Here is a 19,708-nt window from a genome sequence, read left to right as displayed (position 1 = left end):
TGCCCCCTGACCTCCTGGTGTTTCCCTTCACTGATGTCCTGTCATGGTTCCTGAGTACAGCCAGGCTCATTAAAGCCCTGGTTCTCTGGGAATCCAACTTTCTGCTCCACGTAGCCCTGACAAATCCTTACACGTGGCACTTTTTGGCCCCAGTCCCTCCTGCATTCCTGAAACTCATCTCTACATCTGCCATCTCCCCAGCACAATTTCCTCTCCAGCCCCAGATGGCTCACCTCCCCCCTAAATATAGAAGGGGATAATTTGGAGGCAATCCAAAGGAGGGATTGCAAAAGGGATTAAAAAATAGGAGGGCATTACCTTTGCACATGAATAAAAGCAGATTAATGGGCACACATGAAGGAGCCACAAGAAGAGGCCAATGTTACTTAAGGGTGGGCAATGGTGACAAAAGGAAGAGTACAGTTTCAAGAGTAAAAACTCTGGAAACACCGCTTTGAGAGAGTGTTTGACAGTAAAAACTGGGAAAAAAAATCACTAAATTGTAGCTCAAAGCAAACTTTAAACACCCACCAACGCCTTTATTTAGGTGTTTTGATAATTTAGAATTTTTCAGAGGTAGAAAGAAACCCTGGAAGTTTTAACTGGAAATCTTGGAAGTTTTAACACTGAAACAAACACAAAGTCCATCTTGTCCTGAATTCTCTACAAAGGCCATTGAATACAGCTGGATACCAGAATTACTGCACAAATTACCCAACCCCATAAATCATAATCCAGCTCCCTGAACAGCAGGGAAGACAAGAGATTTGTAGGCAGCAATATGCCACAACAGTAAAATCTAGAATTCAGTATTTAATAAAAATAACACATGCTTCTGAAAGGAACTTGCAGAAAGGAAGCACAAAGCAGAATACAAGAAAAATCTCTCCGGTCCATTAAGTTCAATAACAAGATGCATTTAAGGCTGCAGATTACCAAATCAGCTTAATGTACTACACCTAAAAGACTTTAACCACACTGCAAATGGTTCAATAAGTAAACTCTGGCAGACCTTAAATAGCTGGTAAATCTCCACTTTGGGAGCTGCCAAGAAAAAAAATCAGATTTTTGGGGATTCAGTCTGGGATATATTTATTTGCATTAAGCAAAATATTTTTATGGACAACACAGTGAATGATACCCCAACAGCTTTTGTTCTGTGCAAAAAGGGGGGTACATGATCTTTAAGGTTGCTTCCAACCCAAACTATTCTATGAAGCTGCTAATTACTCCATTAAAAATTCACTCAAAAACAAGTTATCTTTGACAGGGCTGAACTCTCACTTTGTACACAAAGAGCACCTGTTTGTAAAGAAGGAATTCTGTTTCTGAGACCCTGAAGGTTAAGGATGTACAAACTCCAAGAATACAAGCACTTACTCATGCACTTTGTGCACAAAGCAGGTGAGCACCCACAACTTCAGGGACACAAATCTTTATGAAGAAATAATGAACACTGCTGACTAGGAAAGCAAATAAGGGTTAGGAACAGCCACTGCTCTCTGAAAACTGAGACCACAGCTAATGTTACAGACTGGAGTGCAGCTGAGGATCAGTTCCTGGATCCCCTTCTGGCTCTGCCAGGGAACAACAACATGACAATACAGAATGGTTCATTTTTTGTGTGTCTGCAGCTTCAGGAGGGCAGTGACACCTGGGGCACTGGGTTCCTTTGGGTAGAAAGTGCAGAGAGAGCCAAGTACAAAAATTAACAGACATTTACACAAGGGTCTGTATACTTTATTTGAAGGTCTCTTTCCAGGAGGAACAACTCCTTTTCTATCAAATGTCCTGAAGGCACAGCAAGCCTTGGAGCTCTGAACATCTGCACAGCCAGTGCTAAGCCACATTATCTGCTGTGACAACAAAGATTTCCTACTCCTCCCGGCACACACACTTCCAAAAGGCTCTTTGTGAGCTCCCAACTCCTCTGAACCCCCACACCCTGAATTGCTTTACAGTCCCAGTTCCATTTGTTCTCCTCACAATCTCCTTCTTGTTAGACTCTCCAGGTATTTTATTTTAGCAGGAGTGTCCAGCTGCTCCCCAGCCTCCCTGCTCCCCAGATTTCCGCTGTCCCTTTTCAAGGGCTCTGTGGAAAGCTGTGCTAACAGATGCACCAGCCCAGCCCAACAACAGGATGTTGTAAACCTCCAACTCCTGTGTGCTTTTCATATGGATATGCTAATGGACACACTATCAGCACGCAGCCGTAAATGCAAATGCCAGAGCACAGGCTGAGCATCTTTTATGGGTGTTTAACCACCTTCTGTCTTGTAAGGGAGCAGCTCCCTGCTATTTGGAAGATAAAAAGCAGCTAGCTCACCTCGTGTCAATGCTGTGTAAATCGATTAGGACAATAACAGCACGGCAAGGAGGCTCTGTTAGGGCTGGCTCCAGGAGAAGCCTTTAAGTCACCGATGGCCCTTCTGATCTCACCCATGGGCTTTCTGATCTGCTCCAAAGCATCTGCCAGGGAACTGCACACGCTGGGAAGAGATGGGTGGGGTTTATGTAACTTTTTCAAAACAACAACAAAGATACGCCACAGTAAGTTAAACCATCGAGAAACATTGTGTCTTAAAAGTTTTGAAGGGATAAATTATCTTACCGAGCCACTTTTGGCTTTTTTAGCCATCCACTGCTCTAATATCCCCACCTAAAGATAACAACAGCAGTCCCTGGAGAATTTAGAGACATTCCTGGCTCCAGGGGTGCCAAGGACCCGGATTCACCTTATCCCTTGAGCACAGGACACAAGCTCAGCTCAACAAACACTCCTGTGATTCACTTCCTCAGCCTCCAACTCATCAACCCCCTCTCAGTGCACAATGAATCCTTCAGTATTTCACAGGTGAGATGTATCAGGGCTGCAGGTACACCAGCAATAAACAAAGCAATCCCAGCTGTTAACAGTGTTTCACCACAGGTTATACCAATTATTGATGCCTTGCTCAGGAGGGTCTCTACAGCACTGAATGTCACCTTGCTCAGCGTGTTCCAGTGTCCAACAGCTTCTCTGGCCATGTTTCTGCTCCATCTGACTGTACTGTTGGCTAAAAACAAACAAACAAGAGGGAAGCAGCCATCACAAATAGAAACCAGGCCAAATTCTGCTGGCAGAAATTAGGCTGCTGCCCTCACAAACACTAACTCACATAACTGCACAGCAGAATTCGGCTGAAAACAAGAGAAATAATGCAGAAAATGTAGTTTTAGGAGGTCAGGACAGCTTCAGTCACATGAAACCAATGACAAATTAGTATGTTTACTTATCATTTCTACTGGAGTGTATACTATATGTTGTTACACTAAGTTAATTGCTGTAATGGGGAGGTGATGTAGCAAGACAGTCTGAAAAGAACAGGTCAGCTGTCCTGATGTAAGAGTCCTTATCTGTACTCTGACTTATCAAAATGGGATTTGAGGTTTCTGTTGGACATATATATACACTAAAATATGCTAGCTCCTTCAGCAGAGGACCACAGCAATTTGAATTAGTTATAAGGTTCCTTGCTATCTGCAATTATGGCTCTTTAATTGATTTTAAAAAAAGGAATTCATTAAAAAGAGCTCCTTTTAGCTTTGATCCATCTGCTTGAAACCACCCAGCTGTACTGTGACGCAGACACAAATATTAATGAGCAACTGGCAATAGGATAATGAGTCAATAAAGAGTTTAAATGGTGTGAGCCAGAACAATTACTAACCTAATAGGCAGATAAATAAGGCTACTTGACTTTACCCAAGGAAAATGATTATTCTTCACCACTTACATTGAATGACCTGAACAAAGTGGTCTGGTGGGGTTTTTTTTCCCCTTCCTGGCATTTTTCCATTCTGCTGTTCCCAGCTCCCACAGCTATGAACACTGCTCACCAAATCCTGCCCAAAGGAGATCAGCTCACCCTGGACAGCATTCCAGAGCCTTTTGCTGCATTGCATCTCTAAACTCTTCCCAAAGACTCCTGCAGCCCTTCCAGACAGGCAGACAGGTCAGATTAGCTGCTGAGGGCTTCCTGTGACTAACAGGCAAAAAGGGCTTAGACATTCCCAGGATTTCCAGAGAAAATTTTCCTACATTCAGCCCAAGGCCAGAGTTTTACTGCTGTTTCATCAGCATATTTCTGACATTACTTTAAGTTAGAATGCAGTTTAAGTTGCCTCTACACAGGAGGTTTCAGCAAATGCAGTGACAAAGGTTATTTAATAAACAGCCTGCAACACGACAAAAGATGAAGTTTAAAATTTAGGAGAAAAAAAACTATGTCAAAAGCATCTGGTGAACCACAACACAGGTATTATTGAACATGTCCTGGTTTCTAAAGGAATGATCTGATCTCTGACAGCATTTATGCAGTTGTTGTTATTTGTGCTTGGTTTGGCTGTGCCTGGAGGCCTTGGCTATGATCTGGGCTGTGCTCTGCACATGCACAATCCCCTGAAAGAAACACATGCCACAGGATTTCAACACAAACAACTTCTCCCTCTGCCTAGTTTTCATTGAATTTCCTGGGAATGCTGCTCTCCCCTTGGCTGTCCTGGAACCGTGCAGCTTCTCCTGGTCAGGTGAGCACCAAAAACCAGCCAAGAGCCTCAATAAGGCTTTAACTTACTTCAAATATTGCTCTCTGACAGCACTGGGAACTCTGATCCATCTGATAACATCTTCTGTGCATCCTACGTGTGTTTCAAGAATTATGAACAAACACATAATTATGGGGGGAAAAAAAAGCAAGTGGAAAAAGAGTTCTGTTATTACCACTTCATTTGGATGCTCTCCACTTCTGCCTTTCCATGGTGGTTCCAGCAACATTCAGGCACATATTTAACTAACCTCATATCAGTAATTATACTGAATTCAATATTTCTTCCTGCATGTTTTCCTACTCAATAATGCACTCATCCCAATTGTGTCTGTGCTGAGTGGCCCCAGAGGGCAGAAGCTGCAGAGGTTCTCACCAAGCAGAGTTGTCAGTGTTTCACAGGGGTTCAGAATTTAGACATTTGAAACATTACAAGGGGGGTACATACAGCAGCACAGAATCACAGAACGGTTTGGAAGGAACACTGAAGTTCCAATCTCCTGAAATGGACAAGGACACATTCCACTACCCCAGGCTGCTCCAAGCCCCATCCAGCACCTGCCAGGTGAAACAGATCTGGACTTTCCACAGCGGGTGAATGAAACATCACAGAGTGCCAAAAGGCTCTTCCAGAAATTCACAACCACACAATCAATACCTGTCTTTAAACAAAGGTGTCCCTGTGGCCACTGCTCTCCCCTGGCCCCATCCTGCTCCCCTGGTCAAGCAGGGCCAATATAGACACACTGGCAAGTCAACCTAATTAACTCAAATTAGTTAAGTTAAAGTTACTTAGCTCCTATTACCTGGACAGCATCACCCAGCTAAAAGTGAAGGAATTCCCTACCTGTGGGCACTGGAAGTAACTCAACAAAGACCACACTTCGCTTTTGAGTCACTTCCAAGCTGGGCAATCATTAACCCCAGCACAGAAACTCTCCACTGCAGGGTTGCAAGTTCCAGCTAATTTGACAGCAGAGTTAATCAACTGACAGACACACCAGCGTGGGTAATACCTGAAAAATGATTACCAGGGACAGTGGTGGATCTCCTGCACACTGCCGGCTCCTGCCACCCGTGCGGTGACACCAGCACACACAGGAGGCTGCGCCCGCCGCACCGCCCCAGGCTCTCCTCCCCATCAGCCCAGGCTGTGCGGGCTCCCTTCCCTAAAATAGCCCCCAAAAGCACCACGCTGCCCCCGAAAGCTCCCGATTCCCGTGCGGCACTCACACAGCACAGCGGGGGCTGGACTCACGCCATCCCAGGCTGTGGCCGCGCTGTGTCCCCGGCCCCGCGCTCTGTCCCCTCTCCCCGGCCGCCCCCACCCACCTGCGCACGGCCTCGACCGAGCCCGCGATGGGGACGCCGCCGCCGGCGCCGCTGTCGTAGAGAACCCCGCTGACATCGAGCAGCAGCCCCCGCACGGCCCGGGCCCAGCCCCGGCCCCGCTCCGCCATGGCCGCTCCCGCTCCAGCGCTGCCGGGAAATGCAGTCCGGGCCCCGCTCCGCCCCGAGCCCGCCCCGCCGCGCCGCCCGCCCGGGGCACAGCGCGCTGGAACGGCCGCTGCACCAGCCCTGGACGCGGTCAAGGCCAGGCTGGATGTGGAGCAACCTGCCCTAGTGGGTGGCATCACCACCCACGGCAGTGGAGTGAAATTAGATGATTTTTAATGCCCCTTCCAACCCAAACCTGTCCTAGCGGGTAACATCACCACCCATGGCAGTGGAGCGAAATTAGATGATTTTTAACGCCCCTTCCAACCCAAACCATTCTGTGGTTCATATGACAACCAAGAAAAAAAACCCCACTGAGTCATCGTGTAAAGAATTTTACAATCGCAGATAAGATGTTATCAGCTGTGTTCCAGCTTTACGGATAGTATTGTTCTCTCCCAAATATCTTCTCGTTGCTAATGTCATCAATAGCATGGCAGGACTCCCAGAATGTATAAGGAGCTGTGGTGGAATTATAGTCCATTTTGTTTTAAGGAAAGCAGAGGAGCCTTGGCAGCATTGATTTGCATCACCGCTTCTGGAACAGCCTCTGGCTTCTCCCTAAAGATAATATCTAAACTGTGAAATTCATTAAATAGACTCAGAAATGGATCAGGTTATTTAAAACAACATTACTAATGGCACAATATCTCAGCTGTCTGCAGCGATAGTGAACATTGTCTTGGATAGTGTTATCAGTGCAGGACACCCGCTATGAATATTGATCCACAGCTTGTTACAGCCATCACTTGCCGTCAGGACAGGTCAGGGTTGAAACCCACCTAGCATCAAAGCAATTTAAAGACAGCACTTGGGCTGAATTTTAATGCCTGAGCTGGGAAACGGACCAACTTCAGAGTGCTGGAACTAATCCATGAGTGCGTGCCCTTCCACATGCATGTATGTTTGTAGGTTGTTGTGTACATACGTGTGAAACTGATGAGATTTGAAAACATCTTGTAGCTCACAGATTCATTTCAATGCTGCAAGTTACATTCTCAGCTCCTGCAGACCCAACATGGCTGTAGTATTTGTAGTCTCAAGTATACCAGATTTTTTTCCCGGTTCACCAGCTCCCACCTCTCCAAAACCAAGCTTTAGCCACCTGTAGCTTGTGATGTGAACTCCTCAGGTCTGAGCTCCCTTCTCTTCTACATTCCTGTGGTATTCTACCCCAGAGGCCAGTGCCAAATGGGCTCTTGGATAATTAACAGTAGCAGTTACTTTTAATCACATCACCCTTGCACATCATCATCTCATCTTTTTGCTTTCCTCTTATCTTAAGGCCTATGCCAAGAATTATTTGTGAGCCCAATTCTGCTGAGGCTGAGACAGCGATGAAGAGGAGGGCAGCACTCTGCATCTCTCCATTGGAACCGAAGCAGGTGGAGCAGCAGATTTCTACTGAGGGCTGCCTTCCCTGGCTAAAGGGTGCCTTTCCCCAATCTATCTGATGATTTGTGGCACCAAAAAACGCTGAAATGCCAAGGAGAGGCAAAAGCATCCCCCCGAACAGATACAGGTGTGCAGAAATACGCTGCAAGTGTGTTTTCAATAAGCAAGACTGGCTAGAAGTGGTCGCAGGGCTGGTGCAGAGTGGGGAGGCTTGGCCTGATGTCACCTCCCCTGTCCCAGTTATAGAGCGAACAGACAATGTTTTCTCCCAAGACAAGGAGGGTTGGGTAGGGGGGGTTGCTCAGTGGGTAGGAGCTCCTCCAGCACAGGCAGGCCTCAGTTTCCCTGCCTACTAACAGGGAACCGTGTGAACACCACGGGACAGTTGCAGGAGTGGCCCAGAGTCTGAATTACACTGATCCCAAGCTGCTCCCAAATGAAAAGCTTCTCCTTTCTCCCTGAGGACCAGGCAGTAGCTTCACATCTCAAACAGCGGCTGCTGGCACAGGGAGCACTTGGAGCTTGGATCCTGCCAGTGCAGGAGAGAGATGCAAGAGCCATCCCTCCTCTCTGGGTCCCTCTGAACACGAGGCTCACCCCACTGGACCCGCACTGACCGGGAGAGCGGCAGGTGGCTCAGCGGAGGGTGAGGGGACAGGTGGGGACAGGTGCAGCCGGCAGCTCTCTGGGTCCCGGGAGACGCCATCTCCTGTCGGGCTGCCGGGTGCAGCCGCATCCCGGTTCCGGTGCCAGGGGCTCCTGGCCGCCCCCTCTGCACATCCCCCCGCCCAACCCGGGGCAGGTAACGGGAAAGCCCCGGCGCCGAGAGGCTGCGCTGGAGGGAGGCGCCCGCTGCGCCCCCGCGGAGGCAGCGCGGCGGGGAGGGGGCGCGGGGGCGGCGTGCCAATGGCTGCGCTGCCCCCTCCTCTGCCCCCACCCCGCCGCCGGCCCCTCCGCCTCCCCGGCCGACCCTCCTCCCCGGCGCTCACTCCGCGCCGCCAGCGCCGAGCGTGCGGCTCCGGAGCGGCCCGGCCCGGCCCCGCGCTCCGCCGGCTCCGCGCTGGGAGCCAGCAGGTCTCCGGGCAGCGCGGAGGGTGGGGTGGGATGCCGGAATGCCCGGACCGCGGGGCCAAGGCGGCCCCCATCCATCATAAAATCTCCTTCTCCATCTTAGACATCCTGGATCCCCAGAAATTCAGCAGAAGACGCGAACCGGCCTCGGGGAGCTGGGGCAGCGCCCCCCGCTCGGGCGAGCGGGAGAAAAGTTTGGGAAGAGTTGAAGTAGGAAAGGACGCTGCTGCTCCCGGCAGCGGGAGGAATAAACTAGAGGCACATGGTAGGAACGCGCTCGCGTTTCTCCGGCCGGCGCTGGCGGGGCGCGCAGGTGGAGGCGCCGGCACACGGGGACCCTCGGCCCCGCGGGACGCGCTCCCCGCGCGGGGTCCCGCAGGAGCGAGGGAAGGGGGGCTGGAACTTCATTTTAAGTCTCGATGATGCAAAGGGAAAAGTTCTCGATATCCGCGCGCCCTGCCCGGCTCCCGGCGTGCGGAGCATCCTCTGCGGCCGGAGCAGGAGGGCGCACATCAGGGCGCGCCGCCGCCACACCCCGGCGCCGGACGGGCCGCGGCTCTTACCGAGGCACCGCACGGGTTTCTGTCCCCCAGCAAGGGCGGCCCCCGGGCTCTCCTTTCCCCGGGGCGGCAGCGGTCGGATGCCCCGGCCCGCGGGACGGCCGGCTGGGTAATTGCTCAGCCCGTCCCCACCGGAGGATGCCTTAGCTCCCGGTGATCGATATCCTATTACCGACTCCCGCCTATCTCCTCCCCGCAGCTTGCAGGTGCCCACTTCAAACCTCCTTCCCCCGGCCTGATCCTAATATTGTTCGATTAAAACTTACCTTTAATAGATGACATCTATCGATCTGGCCCTCGCAAATCTGAAACTCCATTAGTGCAGGGATGGGGAGGAGGGGGGGAGGGGATTTATTTCGCTTCAGAAGGGGACTTTAATAACTTCTTTTTTAATTGGTAAGAAATCCATATCGACGGCTCCCCCCTCCCCACCGCGGATGCGGTGGCCCAGCGGGGGACGCAAGGGGGGGGGGGGGGAATCTCGCAGGATGGGCGGAATTTTTCTCCCCTTTATTTTGTTTTTAGCGATTGCCCTTATGTCGGGAGGAGGGGGGGATGTGGGAGCAGAAGCGCGGGGCTCGGAGGGGGAACGGGAGGAGGGTGCGCTGTCCCCTGACGATCCCCGCGGTCTCACCTAGATGTGCACGCCCCGGCGGAGAGCGGCGCCGAGGACGCGGGGCAGGAGCGCGACGAGGAGGAGCCGAGCGGGGACGGGAGCGGCACCGCGAGCCCGCCCGGGCCGGAGGAGCCGGGCTCGCCGCGGAGCGCCCGGCGGCGGCGGGCAGAGCCGGGCTGCGGGAAACCGCGGCGGGCGCGCACCGCCTTCACCTACGAGCAGCTGGTGGCCCTGGAGAACAAGTTCCGAGCCACGCGGTACCTGTCGGTGTGCGAGCGCCTCAGCCTGGCGCTGTCCCTCAGCCTTACCGAGACGCAGGTGAAGATCTGGTTCCAGAACCGCCGCACCAAGTGGAAGAAGCAGCACCCGGGCGCCGACGGGGCGGCCCCCGCAGCATCCCCCGCGGCGGCGGCGGCGGCGAGCGGCGGCAGCCCCAGCCCGCCGGGCCCCGCCGCTCTGCCCTTCCAGACTTTCCCTTCCTACGCCGCCTCCAACGTGCTGGTGCCGCCGGCCGCCCCCTTCCCGCTGGGCGCCGGCCCCTTCGCACCCTTCCTGGGCCCCGCGTACCTCGGCCCCTTCTACGCCCCGCACCTCTGAGGCGGCAGCGGCGGGGCAGCCCCGGGAGCCAGGAGCGCACCTCAGCCCTTCTGACCCAGCGGGGAGCACCGTCATCACTTCTGCTGCTTGCGTGGCCATTTGAAGTGTAAGAAAGTTGATTTTTCCTAGGCGTCGAGGCAGCATGCTTAACTTTGACACACAGAGGAAAAAACCCCACTGTAACCACTGGATTTTATTAGCACCTTTGAGATGTAATTATAGATGTTGGAGATGGGAAAAGTAACCCTCTTTACACATGCCTGACACTAATTCCCTGCAGATTCTTCTCCAAGTTCATTGTTAAGATGCTCCTCGTTGCTGTTCGGCTTGCCAGCACACGTCTGAAGCCTCGGGGGCTCGGGAGCTGTGGCACTCGTTAGCACTGCTGCGATCCCGATGCTGATGAGGGTGCAGGCGGCCGTGTCGAATCCCAGGGATGCTCGGCAGTGAAGACGTCCCCAGGCTCTGACTGTGCTCGTGGGACTCTGCTGAGCCGTGTTTGACCCACGTTTCCTTATCGTTTCTGAAAACTGCCAGTCACGTTCTTGACACCCTACCTGGAGGAGAGCTTCGTTTGGAAAGGTGCAGGAAAATGCAGCTCTGTGTCATCGGGAGACAAGAAGGAAAAATCTGCCTGGTCAGTGGGAAAGTGTTCAACTGCTGCTCATGTCCACGGCCTCTCTGCCTTTCTCTGCAGTTCGGTCCCAATGACTTCACAAGTTTTGGATAAGAAATCTAAAGATCATTCTTTTTGCAGAGACCAGTTGTTCTTGTAATAACACAGCATTAGTGCCAAATGAGGCAGAAAAGAAAACATAAATCAGAGAAAATGATTACATTATTCATTTCTTTAAAAATGGGACATTTGTGGTAGAAAGTAAGTAAAACAGAATTTCCAGCATGCTGAGACCTACTTTCCATAACAGAGAAACACATGCTTTTTCTGGTTTTGCTTTTTGGAGCATTTGTTAGAAGGAAAATCACATTTCATCTTCATCGTTACAAGCATCGGAATGAAAAGGAATTTTAGCTGGGGGCTCATCTGTCCCTGAATGGATGGGAAGTAATTGGTTTAAAAAAATCTGTCTCATGCAGTTTTACAAATTATTACAACACAGTATTCCAGACTGTATCCTCTCGGTCTCTGACTATGCTTTAAAGTACACACTGGCTTTCCAACCAAAAAACTTAGCTCATAAATCCTATCTAGCTCTTGTGTTGGTCTAAATAAAAAGCGTTTTTAAATTATTCCCTGTTTAATTGCTTTTAATTTTACTGGTATGAGGCTCTGTCTGCTTTGTGGACTATTTGCCCACCTGGTGTGGGTCTTGATGGTCCCTGTTGCATGTCAGTGACTGAGGGTGATACCTCATCTCCTCTGGGCTGGCTGTGAGGAGATGATAGGACAACCCTCTCTTGCCAAAGTCACCCTCCTGACTTCCAGCTTTGCAGGGATCAAGGGTGTGAGAGCCATAAGCCTAAGCTTGGGCCAGCTGAAATGACCTGAGGCTGTCTTTCCACAGCGAGAGGAGGTACCCAGTGTCTCCTCAGTGCTTTGCAGAGCTATTAATGGAACACAAAGTTCACCTCAGGTCACGGGGCTTGGACATCATGGCTGCTGTGTGAATGCCTTTACTTGGAGGTTAATTAAAGTAACTTTTCAACCCTAATTTAAGTTAGAGTTACAAAAGAGCAGAGCATTTTAGCCGCTTGGGGTGCATCCAGAGCTGCCTGCCTTTCTGGCCAGGCAATCAGCAATCCCAAATGCCTGAGCCATCAGGTCCCACCCCTGCTGACAAACGGTGTCCACTTCTGGCTGCTCATGGCAGTTAAGAGCTCAAGCCCTACAGGGTGGGAAAGGCATTCCTGCAGGCTGGCCTAGTCCATCTTTGCCTCAAGTTGGGACTAACTAGACCTAAATCCTCTTAACTATTCATGGCCTCCTACTTGTGATGGTCTGTCCATGCAGATACCAGGTCTTGATGTCACTTTGCTGTCACTCTAAGAGGTTCCCAGAGCATGACAGGGTTGGTTGCCCACAGTGTCCCCACATCCCTGGTACAGGATGGGCTTGTGCCCTGCTATGGTCATATGGTTACTTCTTCTCCTTGAAAAGTGTAAATCACAGAAAACCAGGGCATGTTACAAGTCAAAATAAATAGTATAAATTGTCTCTTCCTTCAAGATGTGGTTTTTGCTCTTCAAAAACCTTTCAAGGCTCTGCTTTGCCAGCAATTTTACCCTTGCCAAAACTGTATTAACTTTAGAGGAAATATTGATTCCTATGCAAGACGCTCTAGCCTTTCTTTTTCCCTATCACTCTGTTTGGTCACTTCTAGCCCAGCTTCCCAAAAGATGTTTCACAGTTATTTCCAGAGAATGTAGCAGTCATGGTCCCCACTTTGCATGACTTGCACCTTTGCATGGCACTGGAAGGGGGACACACATCAATGGGAATGCAGATTCTGTGGCTCCAATCCCAGGCCACTAAAGTTTTCTTGGCTAAATTCTTCCAAGCCCTTTGGACAGAGCCTTCCTTCCCTGTTTTGTCAAGCAGGGCTGCTTGTGTGGATGATTCTCATTAGGGATGTGGTGGCTGGGCACTTATTCCAACCAGTCCTGGGAACAGCAATTGCAGTGAAACTTTGCAATGCCCAGATGAGGCCATTTGCACTGGTAACACTTCTAGAAATGCCCCACTGAGTATCCATTATCTCCAACAATTCTGAATAAAGATTTGTGCAATATTTTCAGGCACAGACAGAAACTGACTTTACTCACAGCTGAATATAGATGTTAAAAGGAATCACGAGTAAGTCCTAAGTGTAAAAAGTAAAAATGTATCTATATTAAATTAAAAGAGCCTTGAATTCAAATGATCCAGAGAGAATAGGAAAGTTAGGAGCCTCTCTCATTCCTGGGCAACCTGATCTAGTGGGTGGCATCTCTGCCCATGGTAGGGAGTTGGAACTTGGTGATCTTGAAGACCCCTTCCAACCCAAACAATTTGCGATTCAGCACCTGACAGTGTCTGCAGTGAGCAGGCAGCAGCAGCTGGGGGTCAAAATGCCCAAACTACTGCCAATTCTGAGTCCAAGAACCACAAACTCACTTGGGAAACAGACTTCATTTAACCTGATAATGAAACAAGTACAGGAGGCACACTGTGACATCACAGTTAGGGAAATGTTAGAAATGTCAATTTAACCAGAATTTCAGAACTGTACTTAAGAAAAAATATCCACAACAATTCATGCAGTTGAGTTTGCAAAGTTGGAAGAATAGAATGAAAAATTAAATAAATGGAGGAACAAAAGATAAAATATATTTATTGGCATGTCATTGACCAAGCATTTTTCTTGAAGGAAATCAATGGGATTTGTTGTGTAATACATGACTGGAAAATTAAACTAAAGTCTATTTCCTTCCTGGAAATCTCTCTCTTGTTCTCGCTCTCATTATTATTAGAACATGTGTAATAAGATTTGTGCTGCCTTCACACAGGTTCTTGAGGTAAGAACAGACTCCTGTTTTCCACCTGTGGATTTTTCCTCACTGAGATCAAGTAGGACCATGAGAGAGCCAGAGATGACCCAAGACAAGGAGTAGAGAGAGCTCAAAGGTCTCCTACTCCCCCTGTTTCTGTCAGAACATGAGTTCCTTCAGAAGAGATGTGGTCACTGATTTTTGTGGTCACTGTGGAGCATGCGAGTCTCACCTGCTGGTGGCAGCAGAGGTTGAGAGGTGCATGGCAGCGTTCTCTGGTGACTCAGGAACCAAGTCACCAGAGAAGTGTTGCTGTACTCCCAAACACCTCTCAGGAATGGGGGCAAAGTCTGATTTTCAGCAGATTTATAACTCACAGGCAGACGAGATGTCTAGCAAAATATTTGGTGGGTGAGATCCTCCTGAAGAAAAATTGATAATTATGTTCTTGCATCACTAGGCCTGAACCATTTTTGTTTTCCAGTATGACCCTGTATCAGCTGAAGTCACCTTGATCTTTGCAGCACTTTGTTGTCATGGCAAACTCATGTTGTGGGCCCCATTTCTGGTAGTGCACTCAGAAAAAGTTTCTGGGAAGATAATGATGTGTACAACTAATTTATGAGCTGCTTGTTACTCTTAGCTGGCATCTTTACCATGTTGTTTACAGGAGCTCTTCCGTGGTGTCTGTGATTCATGCAGCCTGTAGCAACACTACCACTGCTTTCTACTGTAGCCCTAATATTAAACTCCATTTCACTTATATTTTCCCCTTCAAACACTGAAGAGTTCCCAAGCTGGCTTCTTTCTCAAGCTGATCATTGCTTTTTCTGTGTTCTTTGTAATGCCACAGGAAAAATGTAATTAAAAATGTGGCATTCCATGGGGCTTAGGGATGCTGCAACACTGCAGAGGGATTTTAGCAGTATTCAAGATCAGTGCTTTTCCACTGAGCAGCCTCTGACAGATTGAAAACACTTTGAGTAATACCAGATCTATGTACAAGATCAATACAAATAAAAGATATTTCTCCTTTCCACACATGCTGATTTATTATAGTAGCTTTGATCATAAACAACTGCTATTGTTAAAAGAAAGATGCTATAAACATTCATTTAAAAAAAGAGAGAATACATGAAATTACATCACCTTTGCAAAATGGGAACTTTCAAAGCTGTCAGGTTTTGTATCTGTGGTCTTTAAGAACCTGACACAACAAACTGAGAGTTGGGTCAGTTGAAACCTTGTCCTGTCAGGTGAGACCAGTTCTGTGATGATGTCCCAACATCTGATACCTCCCCTGATGTTTGTGGGTACCAATTGGACTGACAGGTTCCCTTATCATCCAGTCCCTGCCATGGAATTACCCTGCAAAGCACAAGCATTGCTGAATTCAGGATTTGCTGCATTTCACTGGAATTGCTCCAGAAGAGCAACTGATGAGTCCTAGTACAGATTGGGTGGGAAAGGACCTTAAAGACCATCTAGTTCCAACACCCCTGTCATGGGCAGGGAGCTCTGTTAGGCAAGCTGCAGAGAGCAAAGAATGAATTAAATTTTTAAATCAAGTGCCTAAAACAGGCACTTGATAGTTTAAGAGTAGACAATTTCTGTCAAGGTCTTTCTGAAGATTCCTTCCTTTTCTATACTTTCCATATTTCTGTATCTCAAGGTGTGTGATTTTTGAAAACAATTATGATGAAAGAATTTGTCTTGAAACAACAGATGGAAAGCAAATTCCTGTGTCCTAAGATGTATCAAGAAAACCTTTAATTTTCTCAATTATCTAATATTCTAGAAAAATCTAAGGATTGTTTAAAGTCCTGACTGGGGAAGGGCAGGAAGTCTGGGTAATGACGAGTGACAGGTGATGCAATCAGTCACCCTGCTGATCTTTCACCTCAGTGATGTCCAGTTAAAGCCTGACCTGGTGCATTATGTAACCTGTCCAGTGTCTGACCAGAGCAGCCCTGAGGTCAGAGCTGAGTGCTCACCATTTAGCAAGGTTGGCAATCCTGGTGGCAGCAATGTCACACTCTGCAACAGCAGGGCCGGTGGGGATGTGTCACTCTGGAATTTTGAGAAGTTTCCCAGCTCCTGAGATAAAGCATATCCAGATGTTCAGTGCTCAGTCCCGAGATTAACCAAATTGACAAGGTATTTATTCTTGTTACCCAGTTAGAAGTATTTATGTTTGTTTTCTGTGTGCTCTCAGAGCTGCCATCTGGGTCAGATTTTCAAAGTCAGGAGAGCATGTAAAGGAGTTTTCCAGAAATCATTGTCCTGATAAAATCCAAGAATGAAGATTGTGAGTTAGGAAACACAAGGTTCTCAGGATCCAAATCAAAATACACTCATTCAAGGAAGAAGCAAGGTCACATCCAAGGCACTGGAAAACCTGAAATTTAAAGCAAGTCTCACTCCAGTTTTCCTTGGATTTTATTTTAACATTTGTGAGTTTTATGCTATAAAATGCCATTTATAAAGCTCCTTTAATCTGTCTTGGGAAAGCCAAAAAAATATTGTTTTTCCCAAGCTCTCTCCAATTTGTCTTTTTGCTAGTATGATATCCAAGGAATGTGATGCTCATCAGAAATGTGTGTAGAAAGGCTCATTAAATTAATTACAAGTCCAAGAAATGAAAGAGCTTATAATTCACCTTTAGGTTTCACACCAAAATAAAACATCTCACCTCATTTGTGGAAGGCTCTGGATGTAGCTATTGCTGAGCTGCAGAGGAAAATGACAGTGTAAGTTCAAACATGGGGAACACTGCCTGAGAGAAGACAGCAATTTAAATTCTTTTGTTTCTGTAATTCAGTTATCCATGCTGTCATCTAACAGAGTATCATGGAAATCTTTGTAAAATAAGCCAACATACAAATCAGGGAGCATAAGTATGAGCTGTAGCTCAAGGTTGATACTGCAAAAGGAATATCAGCTCTGAGGGTTGTTTGTGGCGCTTTACGCTGGGTTAACTAACATCCATCCAATAAAACAGCATTATTTTGAGGGGGCTGTGCTATGCTTTGCCAAGCTATCTTGAAAGATATGAACTAAAAGAGAAATCTCTAAGTGGACTTGAGAGGCAGATCTGCTTTGCATGCATTACAATTTGTTGCTGCTCTGCTCTGACACACTGCACTGCGAAATATTCTAGCTGCGCTGCAGGAAAGGCTAAGGTTTCTTGTCCTGCAAGATATGTTCTACTGTAGAGTTCTACTATCAGTAAACAAGCAGAATAACACAATCATGGGCCATGGAAAGCCATTTTTCTATATAAGGCACTATGGGCAATCCAATAATCCCACCCTGTGCCTCAGAGCATTGTCCAAATGCTCCTGGAGTTCTGTCAGGCTGGGGCTCTGCCCACTGTCCTGGGGGCCTGTTCAGGGCCCAGCCACCCTCTGGAGTGGGAACCTTCTCCTGACACCCAGAGCAAACCTCCCCTGACACAGCCCAGCCATTCCCTCACTCCCATCCCTGGTTACAGAGAGCAGGGTCAGTACTTCTCCTCTGCCCATCGTGAGGAAGCTGTAGGGTGCTATGAGGTCTCCCGTCAGTCCCTTCTTCTCCAGACTGAACAAACCAAGTGACCTCAGCTCCCACTTGTATGGTTTCCCCTCCAGACCCTTCACTATCTTCGTAGCTTCCTTTGGTCACTTTCCAGTAGCTTGATATCCTTCACAGTCAGACTGGGACTGAAGGTTGACTTCCCCAGCAATGTTAACTGTGAGGTTTGCCTTCAAACCTGCCTTTGGCTCAGAAAAGTGCCTATTTTTCATTTTTGCTAAGTGGCAGCAGCATTTCAACAAGAGGAGAAAGGGTAAAACCTGTCCTTGTGGCTTTGCTATGGGTGGGAAGAGAGGTGGAACTGTCCTTGTGCCAGCCCTGCAGATGCGTGCTGATTTTAGGTAATGATGAACTTGCACCTTGAACTCCTGGCTTGGTGAATGCCATATCCAGCCAGTGCTCACAGGTGAGGAACTGTCCCTTGCCACTGAGGAACTGAACTCTGGTGCCATGGGGCAAAACATCAGCTCTTGAGGAACGCTGGATGTTTCCCGCAGTGTTCCTAAGACAGTGTTAAATTCGAGTGAGGGTCCTGCAGTCCTGCTTTGGCACCAGTGCTTGAGCTGCTCCCACGAGCAGCATGTGAATCCCTGGCACACGCTGAGCTTGTGCAGCCAAACCAACACACAATTCCCTGTTATTTACTCTGCCTCTAAACAACCACAATAAGTGGGATGCAATTCCTCAGTCTCCTCACATGCCTAATTCCCAACAACTTCAATGAGCATTTCTGCCAGAGACAGGGCTGTGGAATTACTCCTAACAACTGGCATGACTTAACTTGTTCCTTCTTATAACTTTATGGTTTACTTACATGTCAAATTGTATTTTCTGGATTAGCAGAATGAATATAATAACCCTCTTTCTTCAAGTAGGTCAGAGTTTTCCTTTTTTCTGCAGGGCAAATTACTGTAAAATGTGAACATTTCATGGATTCTCTTTTACATATTTTGGTTACTGTCATGTGGAGTCTTTTAGGTATCTACAGGTAACTAAATAGTACACATTAAGCTTCTGCTTTCCCATTTTTATTCACATAAAATACTTCATCTAGCTGAGAGCGATTCCTCCAAGATCTACAGTAATAGCTGCTACTGTGCATAATGTGAATGGTTTAAAATTCCATTTTGATAGTGTTTACAGAAGAAAAGTGGATATTTTCTGTGTCTTGATAATAAATACCAAAAACAAAGGAGGAAAGAAAGTGAGCCATGACACTGATCCTACATAAACTGATCAGGTTTAAATTAAACAGAGCTTTGAAGGCACTTTCTCTCAAGTCTTGATTAACCAGATTCCAGTTTGAGAGTTATTTCATATTTATAATTTTTAAATCTCAGAAACAGTTCATATCAGCTTAAAAAAACCACATTTACATATAGTATCTGTGCATTCCACATTACGTCTTTATTTCTTCTTTCAGACCTTACAGAATCCAAAAGCAAGCAAGCCTTTTCTTGCTTGAGGGTTGCTTGTTTGTTTATTTGCTTGTTTTTGAATCTCCACTTTCCAGACAGGAATCTGCTGCTTTCCTGCATGTCTGGCTTCTGAATTCACCTCTCATGGGGCAGTTTGCCTCCAGCCCTATGAGGCAGAGCTGAACCCAAGATTCAATTGATCTTGGCTGCCTTTAGTTTGCACTCTTTACATTTTTAAATGTACATTTCTCTTATATGATGGGCGCTACTTAATCCTTTGGACAAGTTTTGTTCTTTCTATATTTTTCTGCTTATTGTGAAAAGAACATGGTTGGATGAATCTAAACCAATTTGGAGGTGAGCTTAAGAATAAGAGCATTTAAAGGCAGGTAAAAGGCAGCTCTTGAGTTGAGTCTGAAAGACGAAAGGGATGTAGCTCTCAGCATGTTGTTTTTGTGGCTAAATAGGTAGAAGACATCATTAGCATGAATTGAGATAACAGATCTATGTTAATGAAATGCCATGTTAATGAAATGTCAAAGTAAAAAGTAATCTAACCTTAAACCAGCATTTCTTACCTGGGAAAATCCCATTGATCTCATGGATTGCAAATCCTGGACCGTGTCCTATAAGGCTATTTAAGAATCGTGAATAGGCAACAAACAAAATTATGTGATTTTTTCCTCACACCAGAGATTGTAGAATCATGGTTTGAGTTGGAAGGGACATTAAAGATCATCCACTTTCAAACTCCCCTGGCATGGGCAGGGACACCTTCCACTGTCCCAGGCTGCTCCAAGCCCTGTCCAACCTGGCCTTGGACACTTTCAGGGATCCAGGGGCAGCCACAGCTTCTCTGGGCACCCTGTGCCGGGGCCTCACCACACTCATAGGGAGGAATTTCTTCCT

The 19,708-nt window shown here is 47.7% G+C and overlaps 2 protein-coding genes across 2 annotated transcripts in view; one reads left to right on the top strand and one right to left on the bottom strand.

The window, feature by feature from the left end:
* LHPP (phospholysine phosphohistidine inorganic pyrophosphate phosphatase) overlaps positions 1–6,084 on the bottom strand; it is a 74,804-nt gene extending 68,720 nt beyond the window's left edge. The window contains exon 1 of the mRNA XM_030951695.1: positions 5,919–6,084. Coding sequence (XP_030807555.1) covers positions 5,919–6,046 — 128 coding nt within the window. The 5' untranslated portion in view covers positions 6,047–6,084. The remainder of the gene's footprint in view (positions 1–5,918) is intronic.
* A 713-nt stretch (positions 6,085–6,797) lies between these two features.
* Positions 6,798–11,398, top strand: NKX1-2 (NK1 homeobox 2). Its single transcript, XM_030951764.1, is given in 4 exon segments — positions 6,798–6,847; positions 8,232–8,346; positions 8,349–8,814; positions 9,748–11,398. Coding segments are annotated over 4 exon segments (1,206 nt in total). The 3' UTR covers positions 10,323–11,398.
* The last annotated feature ends 8,310 nt before the right edge of the window (positions 11,399–19,708 follow it).

The sequence above is a fragment of the Camarhynchus parvulus genome, chromosome 6 (genome assembly GCF_901933205.1).
Source record: "Camarhynchus parvulus chromosome 6, STF_HiC, whole genome shotgun sequence".
Taxonomy (NCBI): domain Eukaryota; kingdom Metazoa; phylum Chordata; class Aves; order Passeriformes; family Thraupidae; genus Camarhynchus; species Camarhynchus parvulus.
The sequence above is the reverse complement of the archived record's forward strand: the minus strand, read 5'-3'. Positions and strand labels throughout refer to the sequence as shown.